This window comes from Carex rostrata, chromosome 12, assembly GCF_964058835.1.
Source record: "Carex rostrata chromosome 12, lpCarRost1.2, whole genome shotgun sequence".
Classification (NCBI taxonomy): domain Eukaryota; kingdom Viridiplantae; phylum Streptophyta; class Magnoliopsida; order Poales; family Cyperaceae; genus Carex; species Carex rostrata.
Window position 1 is genome coordinate 1,421,958 of NC_135929.1, and position 15,426 is coordinate 1,437,383.

The 15,426-nt window shown below is 32.3% G+C and overlaps 1 protein-coding gene and 1 long non-coding RNA gene across 3 annotated transcripts; one reads left to right on the plus strand and one right to left on the minus strand.

Moving 5' to 3' along the window:
- Positions 1-2,329: 2,329 nt before the first annotated feature.
- LOC144562781 (uncharacterized) lies at positions 2,330-3,150 on the plus strand. The gene is made up of 3 exons (XR_013514206.1): positions 2,330-2,374; positions 2,490-2,585; positions 2,729-3,150. It is a non-coding gene; the product is annotated as an uncharacterized LOC144562781 (long non-coding RNA).
- A 1,295-nt stretch (positions 3,151-4,445) lies between these two features.
- Positions 4,446-8,411, minus strand: LOC144562780 (putative sucrose-phosphatase 1). 2 transcript variants are annotated; one of them, XM_078312056.1, is made up of 6 exons: positions 8,245-8,411; positions 7,636-7,702; positions 6,542-6,841; positions 6,369-6,470; positions 5,753-5,947; positions 4,446-4,753 (listed from the first exon to the last, which is right to left on the minus strand). In XM_078312056.1, the coding sequence occupies exons 1-6, from the start codon at positions 8,406-8,408 to the stop codon at positions 4,616-4,618; spliced, it is 966 nt and encodes a 321-aa protein (XP_078168182.1). In that variant the 5' UTR covers positions 8,409-8,411; the 3' UTR covers positions 4,446-4,615. The 2 variants fall into 2 exon arrangements, with proteins under 2 accessions (XP_078168182.1, XP_078168183.1); XM_078312057.1 differs by having other exon boundaries at positions 7,636-7,695; positions 8,245-8,387.
- Between the last annotated feature and the right edge of the window lie 7,015 nt (positions 8,412-15,426).

Below are 15,426 nucleotides of genomic sequence, written 5' to 3' on the forward strand. Positions count from 1 at the left end.
CCCTAACGGCACTTAGAGGGTTGGTTAATTAGAGTTTCAGAAACTCTTTAGACGTTTTTCGGTTAACCCTCTAAACTAATCAAGACAAACAGTCGTGTATAAGTAAAATAAATAGATAGAGTTAGAGATATTTAATACTCAGGATAATAATGGAGTTTGGCTTAAAATGCCTACGTCTCCAGGGCAGAGCAGCCTCGTCGGCGCCTCTTTCCTATTACCCAAGAAGAAATGATACAGCCAGTGACATGTGATCTCAAATCGTGCGGGCTATCACGACCAACTTCATGTATAGGGTGGGCCTAGAAGCCGCAGGAGGTGAGTCATACGCAGAGGATCGTCACACAGCTTTTGGTGTATTGAGCACAACATCTCGTGCTAGTGCACTCCTTCGCGCCCTACAAGCAGACTACACTAGCGGGGATGTAAAGGCTCTAGAACTAAATACTAGACACTAAACATTCTCCTAAAAGATAAGTCAAGTGGATTTGAGATTGTTGAGGGGATATTGAAGTTATAATGCTCAACAATGGAAGCTTGGCAAAAGTTGCAAACTAATGTTTTTTTAATGTGAGAGACGGCTTACTTGACAAATTAGAAGTGGATTAATTCTTTTTATAGTGGGAGATTCAGATTTGCCAGATCCATTCCAACGGGAAGATTTTTCTCCCTTTGGATGGATGGTATGGATATTTGCCGTTTGTGATTTTTGCCTTTTTAATTCAAATTGTATTTGACCATTCTATACGTTTATGCTCGTGCAGAACGGTCGATACACTTTGTCTTACAGACCTTGCCACAGTGTTCCTCAACAAATCACATTCATATTGGATGGAGTCAAACTGGAACATGTTGACTTGTAATTAAATTTGGTTCCATATTTGATCCAATATGAATGCTTCAGAAATCAACAAGGCACATATACTTTACTTAATTACTTATTACAAATTTATAGCTAAAGTAAAGATCTTGTTGACTTCTTCGGTCCATGTGAAGAATCTTGAAATTAAGCGATGCATGAACTATAGTTCTTCAATACTGATCTTAAAATTAAAGCTTTGAACCAAACTTGGGTTATTCATCATATATCATTTAATTAATTGAACCTGCAAACTTATTAAATCATTTGAAAAGTTAAATTCAAGTAATGTATGTTTTGCAAATTCAATCAAACATATTATTAGAAAATTGCATAATCCAACACTGGTAACCTACCTCTACCAGTGAAACTCTAAATCTCATTGTTTGCCCCTGTGAGTGTATTACATCTGCTAAAAGTATGTTTTTATTGGTGCACTTAGTAAAAAGTGTGTAATATCTAGTAGCTAATGTACAATTCTGGTACCATTAGTGTCCAAAACCTGATTTGAGAATTAATTCCTGGTTCATATGAGACACTGATATCTCCAATATGGCTGATTTTAACCAGTGCAATCCAAAATGATGAATGAGAGACTGGGTTATGTTATCACATATTTAGGAATGAGAAGAGTTTTCCAAAAGCTATTGTAATTATTTTTTTAATTTTCACCACCATTTAAGTATAAGTAAAATATTCATCTTTTTAAGATCTAGAATATCTAATCTTCGAAATTGTTTAGCTATACAAGAAGAATACTAATCTACTAGGATAATTTTTTTTTTTTTTTTATAATTGCCTTGCCAAAGAAACTTCGTCTAATTTTATCTATTTGTTTAATAATTGTAAGGAGATCTTTTAACCCTTTATCCTATAAGGATAAAGTTATTAAATGTTTAATAACTTTATCTATTTTATAGCTATTTTGATAACCCTTCCGTTATTTTTTCTAATTAAACTCTGTAATTTATCTTGATAAATATTTAATAATTATTAGATTGTTTAAACCATTCAAAGTTATACTTTTACCGATCAGATGTTAGATCTTTGATGATTAAATCAGTGCATTGGATATACTGCTCAGTTAGTATAGAAGGGTTTATATTTGTTGTTAATTGATGTAATTTTCCTTTTGGAAATCATGTTGTAAATGACTTAGAATCTCGTGTGTTAAGGTGATAAAATGACTTCAGACTATCATTATTATACTACCTTAATTTCCAATGTCTTGTGACGTCAGCAATGAACAGTGTTACCCATAAGTGTTGCCATCTGATTGTTGAGTTGTGACGCAGATCCATTTTCACCTCTTCTTCTCTTTCTCGCCATTCTGCACCGTGGTCTTTCACCTTCACCTCTTATATACCAGAACATACTGATACAGGTAATGGTAGTTCTCCTTTTTTATCTTGCTTATTTATGACATATAAAATATATTTACTGCTATTAATTTATATAATATTTAGAGAAGCTGAACCCAGGCATTGGCATTCTCTACTGTAGTTGGAACTGCTTTGGGTGTTTCCCCTATTTTTGGTACTTCTTTTGTAAATTATTTTCTACCTTTCTTTAATTTTGGATTTGCATATCAATTACACAAAAATTGAAAATAATAGATAAAATTTGAAATCAGGAGTTACAGTGTTCCATTGACAAAGGATGATTCCAAATTGGGAGCTACTGGAAAAGCTTCCAGTAGAAGGCTTCTCTCTTCCTTTGTTCCACTCCAGTTATAAATCTCAACTTGCTGATTTTCAATTTCTAAAATAAGACATCTTTTATTATTAGAATTTCAGCCTGATATATATTAGAGAAATAGAGAAGAACTATATTCAAGATTAAATTGTCTAATTATGTCATCACGGTTTGCAGGTTACAAGAGTTCATTAATTGTCAACACTCTTGAAGAGAAGAATTGGTCGTTCTGGAAATTTTCAAACTTCACCGTCTAATATGATAAAAATTAGTTTCTAATAAGAGCTGCAATTCAAGTATTATTTAAGTTCACTTTGGAAACTTTTTAGCATAGTTTGAGTGATAAAATTGATTATATGAATCAATCCTACTACATACAGACATTCTTCACCTTAGAATTACATTAAGTCAATTCATGAAGTTACATAGGAAGATGACCTAGCTAGTAAAAGGTCTGACAAGTGCCGTACCACTTGATATTCTTAGAGGTTCGAAGCTAAATATTTTAGCAATTCACATTGTATTAATCTTTGCAGTATTCGATATACTATGTATCTAAACTTATATCAATCGAATATAAGGTTTCTAAAATCGAAAAATAAATCTGTCGTTATTACTAACCATCTCTTTTGGTGTTCATGACTACCTAATGGAAGGCTAAAATCTTGAAGTATTGAAGGAAGGTGCATATGCAACTATAATGGTAAAATTATTTTTTTTCATCAAAATTCAATTTCAACTCTGATCAACTGTAAAGTCAACATATTCGTTATGTTTTCAAATCAGAATTGATATGATTATTTCCCTTAATCTATTACATAAGGAAATCTATAAAAATAAAAAATATATGCATCTAAATATGCTCTATAAATTTCAAACATAGAATCAAAACCATTTGGGATATATGATTTTTATTGCAAATTCCCTAAACTACCCTTAGTAGTAACAATAGAGCAATTCCTTCTACCTTCCCCATAATTTACTTTCCTGCTGCTCAACTTTGTTCCATTGAGGTTCGCTAATCTCTTTCTCGCTGTTCTAAACAGAGTCTAGATTTTCCACTGCCATCGACCATTCTCACCTCTTGTTAGTTCGACTCTTCATGCTGGTATGCTATCTCCCGATGTTTATTGATTTTTACACACAATCCACTGTTCGAAAAGGAAATTGACTGTTTACCAGTAAAATTCAGCATGTAGTAGTCCAATTATTTGAATATTTTCCCTCCTTTGCAAGGGAGCAAGCATAGATTTTTCCTTCAAACATATGTTCAGCATGTATTGGTACCAGGTGCAGTACTTTGCCCAGGCCAGAATATGTTGTACCAGATTATCCTGTTTTCTCATTCCTTGACTAAATCTATCAACCAGGGCTTAAGAATTATTGTGTTGGAATTTTAGTTCCGTAAATGATTATCCTGTTTTATCCTGTTAATCCCAATAAACACGTATAATGTCAATTCTCGTAATTTTTAATGACTACTTGAACATTACCACTATACTGTTTCTCACGAGCAGCATAAATATGAGTACTAGTACGACGATTCGTTCTGCACTGTACCAACCAGCTTTAGAATACCAAATTCATATCAGTAATTGATAAGAAGTCATTTTCAGGCCTATGCAAAACTCTCTGCAGTTATTCAACAGATATATGACATCTATGCAAATGCTAAAATTACCCCTTCAAGGTATGCACATTGCTAATTTTGTAATTATTTTCCTGAAGATATATATGTTACATATATATTGTGTGCGAGACATTTTGTACATATGCCTTACCTGTCACATACTTTATGCATCTGATTGTATTTTTGCATGCTTTGCTTCCGCCAGTTATTTGCACTAGGGTCAAGATACAGCGAGGGCAGAGATTTTAAGATCAATCAACGTCTAGTGAAGATCAAAATCTGCATTCAAATAGTCCTTCGCATCTGGTATATACCAGATACAAGTTGAATCAGTGTAATATGCTCATACTATATATTCAAGTACTTTCCTGATTTATTATATAAGGCAATGATACTGGTAAATGCCACTAATAAATTCATATACAAGTTAAACTTTAGGCAGAGCCCAGGTTGAAGTGTTGGATAGCTTCTATGATTCCTCCAGCACACCTCTGGCTAGCATGAATTACCTTGGGGTTGCCTTTTGCATTTTGTTCGTACCACTGTAGCAACTCCTCCTGGGCATTGCTAACCTACAGCCATGGGAAAGAAGAAAATATTATATGATGAAACATAATTTTTCTGTAGTCCCTTTTTTCTCCCTTTACACACATTAGACTTGCTTTGTTCAAACAAAAAAATTGACCATAATTGCAAATAACAAACGAAGTTTGTTATATTAGCATGGAAAGTGTAATAATTCCCAGCTTAGAGTACTTGTCTTATTTTTTGAAGTTCAGCTTAGTAGTTGAGAAAAATTCCCAGCAGCATGGAAAGTGTAAATTAAGGAAAACACACCTTCCATCATCTTAAGTTATGGGATAGGTGTTGATGTTATAATGAATACGCTGTACAGTCCTTTTTGCAAGTATAACAAGACATTGGGTTCAATTGGCAAAATTTCCCACTTCTACTACTTAACAAGCACTATCATCTATTGCAGCATTGCTTAGGCTATATGTGTTTGTCAGTACATGAGTAGAAGTGTAGAACAAATCTAATAGAACTGGATACTTCACCTCTTTTTCCTTTTTTTATTGATAAAATGGATTAGGATTGGAGTCCACTTCAACAGTATTACATACTGATGAGTTTTTTCATGCTTCACTATTGGTGCTTTTGGGTGCAATTATGTTTTGGGATTTTGTACCAATGATATGCTAGCATCACCAATTCTGCAGTTAACCAAGATTAAGCCTTCTAATAGTAAAACCTCAACTAAATGTCGATTCAATAATGATGCCTCAGGTCAGATTTACTCTTTAGAGAGCAACAATGCCTTAATAAGCCCTAATATGAGTCAATTTAGCTGAAACTAACCTTCAGATGTAAAAGTTTGACATATAAACACAAGCCAACAAAAAAAAAAGTAATAAAGGAGAAAACTTAAAGGCTTGATATAACCAGTAAAGATGCCATACTAGCTGGTACATACCAAGGCAATCCAAAATTCTGAAGGTCTCTGCATGAAACAATTCGTACTGCATCTTGGTTTGAAAGAAGGAAGCATGATCACTTTATTTTAGACTTACCATGACACCGTAGACACCTTCAATGCTAAACAATTCTGCATCATTGCCAGAATCACCACACACAAGTGTGTTCTTTGGAGGTTTCCCAATTGAGTTGAATTTCTTCAGTAGATAGGCAAGAGCCTGTCCTTTTCCTGCACCTTGTGGCAACAAGTCGAGATCCATTCCACCACTATAGATGATTTTCACATCCAACTGTCCCAAATGATAAATAACAAACAAATCAATAATAACCAAAAAAAGGAGAATTTCACATAGACGACATTAAAATATTTTCAATTACATCTGGATGGGTCCCAATCTTTGCAAATCACACAATCTCGACTTATGTCTTAATTAAATTTATCCTCCAAGCTAATTGCTGTCTAAACAGAGGCGTCACAATTTTTATCAAAGTGAGTTCCCTAGAAAGAAGCTAATTAGACAATATTTAGGATCATATCACTGCTTAAGCAAGTGGTTTCAACATCTGTGAAAAAAATTGCAATGAACTTTGTACGAGGTAATATTCAATCTTCTTTTGGGATAAGCACATTTGTTCGGCACACATATGCAAAAGCACAATTCCGGAATATATGAAATGTAATACAGATCATTTGTGAATAGTTAACCATACCTCCCGTTCTTCCAAGCGTGCCGAAAGGGCTTTTGTTATTTCCTGCGCCTTCTCCTTGGGGATGTAGAAGCTAATTTTGTGCGGGCGCTGCTCAGTCTCAGCCTGTGTTATAGCAAATCAATAATAAACTACTACTACAAAACCACATTTGTATAGTTAGCCAAAAATATAACCTGCAACTTGAGCTCAGAAAACTTAGCAGTCTCCTCTAGAACAACATTCCTATCCCATTTTTGGCTCAAAATCTCGGCCCAGCCCTCATCAGGCACCATCGCTTCCCCATAGGTTATCTCGGTGCCGACTGACATGATAGTAATGTCGGGCGTGAGTAAGGGCTTCTCCTTTCTCAGCTCATTGTAGAGGGTTGGCGACCTCCCAGTGGAGAAAACCAAGATTGAGTCATGCTTGTAGGTTGATTCCCACAAGGCATTGAATTTCAGGAGGGAGGTATTTTCTGGGTCGTGATGGTCGACCTGTCAGAGAAATAAGATATAAGTAACTGCTTGAAAGGTTTTATTAACATCTCGCTAGCTAACATGGTGTCGAGGTGAAGTTCAAGTTCAAATCCCATCAGGCCCCTATGTTCAAATAAAATTCTAATACTATTGCACGTATGGCTAAGTAATTGAGTGGCTACAAACAAGTGGCATTAAGAATTTAAGACTTGCTAAAACACTAAACTTCTAAGTATTATTTGCGAAGATCACTCACCTGTTGGAACAAATATAATGTCAAAATTTATTCTGAAAAATGTTGACAAATTTGACCCTACCCTAGAGCCTTTGCTCTTTTTCTGAGCTCCATCTAAACTACAAGAGCAACCCAAGCATATAAAGATATTCATTTTTAAAATCATGCAATAGGGTTATTATGCAATCAATTAAAAAAAATGTGAAAATGTGAAGGATAACATATTCATTCTATGATTTAACTTAAGTAGCTTTCAATGTTGGCTATATTTACTAATAAAACAAATCTTTTAGATGTAAGTTGCAACAACAAGAAATGTTTGACTTCCTTGCATAGTACAGACATTACAGTCTCTTATTTTGCAAAATCAAACCAAAGTTTTGTAGTTATGATACTTACACTATGATCCAAATAATCATGGTAGTGTACTGGTTCTGAAACTGGGTACTGTTCCAAGTGTTATCAATTAGGTTTTGTACCAGTACACCATAATAAAGGTTTCATTTGGCTTGCACAAACTGAGACAAATTTAAAAAAAATAAAAATAAATCAAGTTTAGCTTGAACTTGAAACCCACCATGGTATGATCAAGGTCTGAGACAATCATAAGACGAGCAGGGCCATCTAGCTTATCCATCTTTACCCTTTTGAAGGAACATCAAAAGTTAGATGTTTGTTTGAAGGAAAGTAATATTTAAATCATGAAAATTATGTGTTGTTGATAATAATAGTGAGGAAAATATTTCATACAACTGAAATTCTAGTTAAGAACATTGATCCGAACCAAGCCAATAGTTGATTTTATTATCTGAATTGTGGAACAACAGTGATAGCAGTGTCACATTGATCTGTACCAAGCTAATAGTGGATTTTAATTTCTAAACTGTGGAATAACAGTTATAGCAGTGTATGAATTCAGTAAAGTGCCACCTATGTCATTACCAATTAATCAATAATATTAAAAGCCTTCATTCCTTTGGTTCCTTTTCTGTTTGTTCTGAGATTAATTAATACTCAATATCACAACAGCGGGTACTTTTTGGCTAAATTGCAGCAGATTGAGGCTTAATTATACAATTACAAATACAAGAAAAAAACTATCAATCGGCAACCCACGATTTGATCCGATCCGATTATTCGGTGAACCGATTTGGGCGAAAAAAAAGCTTGAATCGGAGAGACTCACCTTGTGTCCGAGTTACGCTGACTCTTCCTTGTAGTTTGTTTGCGAGTGACACAGAGAGATGATTTGGTCCCAGGCGCTTTTTGGTTGGTTGAAAAACAGTGCCAATTTTGAGTAGGATAAATAATTAAAAATGGTGGGGGAATAAACCGATTTGATGCGCGCATAAGGCGGGAATAGAGCTGGCACATTGTTCCAGATATGGCTAATGCAACAAGTAAATTAGAAACAGATCAGTTGTGGTACGACTTATGCGTTCATCTGTGCAGCGGAGTATTTTGTAGGACTAGTAGATGGCTAGATGCAAGTTCATAGTAACAACGCTCGCCTTTAATTTTAATTCGCAAATTAAACGTTTTTGAGCCATTAACATATCAATCTGCATATAATATGATAGTTAGCAAATTAAATGTCCTATTCGCGAATTATTCACGCATTTAACATATTTCACGAATTAAACACATTTTTTACAAAAAAAAAGTTTGTCGATGTCCATCATGGCATCACGTAGTCTCTCCTAAAAAAAGTGCCAAAAACTGAAAATTTCATCTGTGGGGCCCATCACGAGATTGTTGGCAGTAACTTTTCAAAAAAAAAAAAAAATTCGTGATGCAGTGTGAAATATTCCATGTAACTTTTGTATAGAAATAATCTAATAATTTATAATTTGTTGTTAGTTTGTTAAATAGAATCAAGCCATTTAAAATTTCCCTTTTAAACTCGTAACATGTCTTGTTTAAGCCATGAATCATTCCCAAATTATACCGAATCACAAACTTTTGATCCCGCCGAACCAAACTATTTATTTGTCACTATGGATACAACTCTTAACCATTTTTCTTGGGTTTTTATTTTTATTTTTTCTTTATACTGATTTTTAAGAGAGATTAAAAAAACTAGTAACTTAAATACAATTGTATCTCTAAAATTTAATTATAGAAATGTAAGTAGTGATTATTTATTCTATAAAAATAGAGCGATCATAACCATCAAAAGAAGAAAAAATATATTCCAATGATGTTTTAGTCGTATCAAACTCAATTCAAATCAACAAATTTTATAGGAATGAGTGCATAAATTTAACATTAAATTTATAAATTGAAGGACCTTCATTTAATTAAAACAAAAGCACTAAATATAATAATTTTGATTTAGCCAGTGATAAAGAGAAACATTTTTTATGTGGGATCGAGTTCGAAATCCGAATAGAGAGTTCTTCATGAATATTAAATGAAATTTGAAAGGCTAGACCTCTGCTTTCCTTTCTAAAAAAAGTACTAATTATCTTTACTTAGAAATTTAAGCAACTTTAGCTTTATCATATTTCAATTAGAGTTTAAATGCTTTTAAATTACACTAATATGTTATATTAAAGTGATAAATAATACATATATAATTTCAATTTTTTTATATTGATAAATTTCATAATTATTTATTAAGATTGACAAATAAAATCGACGTGTCTTATCTAATATTATATTATAAGTTGCAAAACTTTATCTAAATATCGTGTTTACTATCATAAATAAACCAAGTTTAATTAATATGCAACAAGATAATTAAGTAAAGATGTTTTAAAAAATATATTTTAAATACACCGCTATATCTATAATAAAAACAAGTATGTTATTTTCAATAAAAATGGACTAAAAAAATAAACTTGTATCACAAAACATAGCGTAATAACTAATAAGCGTTCTCAATTTTGTTTCTCAATCTAGGTTCTACCTAAGAGGAGGGTTCAAATGCCTCCATGTTTTTGTGCCTCCATCATGCCTCCATCTCTCTCCATCATTTTCAAAGTTCAAACAGTCGATCCGAACCGCTTAACCTAACCTCCATACTAAAATATGTTTGGAGACCAAATTTTATATTTTTAGGAATTTTTTTACTATTTTTTTAGATAGGTACAAAAATACTGTTTTTAGATGGTTCAGATTTACTGATTTTGTACATATCTAAAAAAATAGTAAAACAATTCCTAAAAATATAAAATTTGGTCTCCAAACATATTTTAGTATGGAGGTTAGGTTAAGCGGTTCGGATCGACTGTTTGAACTTTGAAAATGATAGAGAGTGATGGAGGCACAAAAACATGGAGGCATTTGAACCCTCCTCTCTACCTAATCCTCTAGAACATCTGGGCACAGAAGATAAAATTTTACATGCGGTGGGGCCTGAAGCTGTTATCTCTCTCCACGTTGCACCAAGGGAATCTAAAAGTTTCTAGAATGTTCGGAAATGATTTTAAACGATCTGGTTAGATTTCCACTAAAGAATTCAAGAGGTCAAAATTATGGCGCCACTTGTAAGTTGTACGGGTAATGATGGTGGTATTGCATATCTTTCTAAATTAATTTTTTTTTTTAATATCCAGCAGGTATTCTAAATTTAATCTTAGTTAGATTGGAAAATGGATAGGCAAGTTGCGCAAATGATTTAAATAACAACTAGCGACCTATTGTACATCAAATTTTATTTGATATCCCTCAAATATTGCTAAATATGATACTATATATGAACGTCTAATTATAAATTTGTTAATTATTAGTGAACAATAAAACTTACATATAATTTTTTTTTAAACTTTGGATGACATGAAATGACATAAAATTTACAATGCAAGTACAAATTTATATATTATCTATACCAAATTATGCTAACAACCAAATAGATGTCAATACTAACATGGCCCCATGATGAAAATTATGGCAGACATGAACTTCTGTACAAGATTGTGTAGATAATAGCTTCCTAACGTGTTGACATATATATAACTTTAGATGATTGACATGTGGCTATGATGATAAAAAGCAGCAATAATATAACCAAACATAATCCATCACCTGAAAATCATTTTTGGACCATCACCTTTGGCTCTGCTCATGGCTTCGTGTTATTATACAATGCATGATTGATTGAATTATAATTAATTGGTGCAAAAGGCAATCAATATTCCAATTTGGGTTGACGTTGATGTTATTTTATTGTATAAGATATATAGATCCAGCGCACCATATATGCATTGTAAATGCTGATGTATCATCTCTCTATTGGTTGGTATATATATATATACCTACATCAATTTAATACTATATATGCAACTCCTGACTTTAATACTTTTTAATCCTACACAATTTTTGTAATTGGAGTTCACAACAGTGAGAAAATAAATAATAATATGATTTTTTTTCTCTTCTCTAATATATAAATTTATAAAAATATTCCATTTTAAAGTAAGTTCCTGCAACTAATTTATAAAATACCATATTAAATAGCATAATTTTATTTTTCCTATTTTTCTGAAAAAATAATGCTCAACTCTAAACATGAAGCATTGAGTTCCACCTTTGAAAATAATAAAAATAGACATAAAGCATTGAGATTAATTGATCTTAATTGAAAAAAAATTGCGAGTAAAAATGCAACTAATTATTCTTTTAAAGCATGTTAACATCACGATCACAACGAGTTGATATTGCCAGTGTCAATCCTACATAAATTTCGATAACTATCCACGAAACAGGAATAAGACCTATCCCAATATATAATAAATTGGAAAGAAAACTACAAATTTAATGCATTAATTGGCACAAATCCTCGCATCTCTTCAAAGAGACACAAATTCCAATTGTAAAAATAACATCTAATTGATGTTTGATGTTGGAGTGCACCATAACTCTTTAATAATAATAATATATATATATTTAAAAGAGTACTCTGAATCTCGCAATCACAAATATTTCCTTAGCCAATATCCATCCATATCACTTACTACATTAATTAAGTTTATTCTCAGAAGCAAAACTTCATAAACATGAGCTTCATGCAACATAATTTAGATTTAATTATGAAGGGCTACACAAAAAATTCGTAGTTCGTGATTCGATTCGAGTTTGATTCGAAAAAGTTCGTAAAAAATTCGATTCGAAATAGTTTGAAATTAATTCAAATCAAATTCAAACTGAACCTGATTCGTTCGAAATAGGTTCGCAAACTATTCTAGTTCGAAATAGGTCCCGCCCAACCACAATTTAATCCACAGAAGACAAAGTTGCAACAATTTAATCCACAGAAGACAAAGGCCGCCCAGCCATAAGTCATAACTCGTAAGTCGTAACTCTAGACAACTTTCACCTCTCGTTTTTGGTAACTATGATCACTCTTCCTTGTCATAAAAAAGTTCGTAAAAGATTCGAAATTGAGTTCGTAAAAAATTTGATTCGAAATTAATTCAAACCAAATTCAAACTAAGATAAGTTTGATTCGGTTCGATTCGTTTGCAGCCCTACTTGTGGACATGCACTATACATATAATTTAATTAAATATAAATTAATTGTACTCTAAATATTGCAACCTTTCAAAATAAGTTTTGCAAGGAATTACCCCGACCATATATACTATATTCTTAAATAAATTATGTCTTATGAAACAATGCAATAATACACAAGATATCAAGAAATTGTAAATCCTCGAGATCCTTACCTAAATTCGTTGCTTTATCCTAACGATTCTGTTCCATTTTTTTTTCTTTAGCCCAAACCCGTTTCATTTTTCTAATGATTTGGCCCAATCAATTTCCCCTATCTAAATCCGTTGCCCCTTTATTTAACAATGCGTTGAGAGCTTGGAGAGAGAAAGAGAGGAGAGAGAGAGAGAGAGAAAGCGCAAGAGGATTGCAGCTGATTTTTTTTTTTTTAAGGTTAGCGGTAAAGTTTGCCACTAACGATATATTAATTAAAAAATATATTTACATAAGTTTATGAAAATTTGCACCCACTAACTATCTGTATTGCTTAACTAGCATCGATTGTCGGATTGCAACTGATTTAATTCGTGAGAGCTATGTCAAATAAATTTCTCACCAAATATCTTTTTTCTCTGCGTGCTAGGCACCAAAGGTAGAGTAGAACTAGGGTGCTCTTAAGTTCACAAAATTCTTTGGTGAATTTAAGTCTAAAATTTATTAAATCGGTTTTAAATGACGAATCTGAATTATTGAAACCCGTCTACTTTACAAGTGATGCGTCTATAAGTAAAAAAAATTAATTTTGCATAGAGTCAAGTGGTCAAAATATGTTCAAAAAATGAATGCATTTAAATTAATTTATTCACCTTCTAATTTTGACCGCTTGACTTTAAACTAAATTAATTCGAATGTTTAAAATTTTCACATGTAGACGTATCACTCATAAGGTAAGCGGGTTTCAACGGTTCGAATTTGTCATTTAAAATCAATTTGACGGGTTTTATACTTGACTTCACCAAGGAGCTTGGTGAACTTAAGCACACCCTAGTTTTACTCCCAAAGGTACCTCGCCTTGTGTTTGAATCCTGTCGGTTCGTTATTATATTAATTGATACGAATCTTAAAGGGGTTATGTGCATTACAGATTTTGTATCTGATTGGTTCAGATTCTGATCGGATGGTTCGGATTTAAACTCAAATATGATGTAATGCAGAGGATTCGGACTCATCGCGACTCATCCTTGTGCAACGTACAATGAAATCCATGCAAATGCTTATTGAAAATTCTTACAATTATGTATGCATTCTTACCACTCAATTGTAAATTCAGTACTGTGGAATTGACTGATTTTGTTTACAAGGGAGAAACTTGGATGGAAAAGTGAAATTCAAGGAAAAGAACGAAAAAGTGCAAAGCAAGTGCAAATCAATTACATCAATAAAAATAATTATGAATACGACAACAAAGTAGACACTTTTCGCGAGAGAAAAAACACATTTATGACGGGACTCCGTCGAGAAAAGTACCGTCGCAAATAGAAAAAACACGTTTATAACAGAACTTCGTTGCAAAAAGTCACTTTTTATCCTCACGAAAAGTGTCTGTCTTTTGTAGTATAGAGAAACAAGATTTTTGGTTCAAGGTTTGGATGATGATTTAAAATCTAAATCGCACTACTTGTGCAGGGACAAAAGCAAGATTTGAGTTCTCAATGGGTCACCTTTATCAGAACTTAATGCTTGTACTAAATACGATAAATTAAGAATAAAAGAGTGTTCACTGTATTTCTTGTTTGCACGCTTATATGTAACATCATATGTGTTCATATTTCTTTTATAAAAGAATATTTATGCCTTACGTTTCTATAATAAAAAAATTCAAAAGCTGTATTTTTACTTGTTGAACAAATTAGTTTTTTTTTTCTCAAGATTACTAAGAAAAAAAGAATATAAACACTTTGCATACTATGTATAAATATTTTATAATTTAAATACAAGTAACTTCTATCAAAAATATAAAAATCTCCTAGTACATGGAGTGCCAAAATAATTTCTCTTAAGAATAATATAAAAAATTAACACTATATTGATGACAAAAATCCTTAACTTCACTGTTCATAAGACAATCGAAAAAATAAATTTAAAGAAATGTCCCATATTGGTTAGCCACAAATTAACAAACTATAGTTAATTCCCATTTTATTTGTATCGTGGTGCAGTCATTTATATATTATTATTGATTAAATAACACATCTATAGTTTAAAAATATCATAATCAGTTTTGGGGACTATCATTATTTTTTATAACTATATTTTGAGAAACTGAACTTGGCATTTCTGCCTTTATCAAATTAATTTCATAATAAGCTAATATATATCAATGAAGGATATTTATAGTGTTGTGGATGCTTTTCTCGATTACAATAAAAGAGCAAAACCTAAAAAAAATATACAAAATAGATCGAAGTAAACAAAACCAACCAGTTGAAGGTAAATAATTAAATACATCCATGATCCATCATAGCATGTGGCTCAATAGAAGCAACAATACATAGCCACACATGATCACCTAACAACCTTTGCCATGGTGCTTTATGGACCATCACCTTCTTTAATTATCATACATATATACCATGAGATATCCTTGATCGATCGAATCATTGATTGATGGAAACAAAGGCAACAAATTAATATTCCATTTCTGTTGATTGATCATATCATTATGCGATGTATCATTTCTCTACTGGTTGACCTTGCTCTATTGGCATCATTCATCAATCACCTGTCAAATTTATTTCTAATTTGTATTTATCAGTATATCCAAAACTAGCTATATAGCACCCATAAGCGATGCTGGATATCATTTCTAGCTCACTTTTGGGTCATATCGAAATCGAACCATAGTTGAGATAATTTTTTAAATTAAAAAAGAATT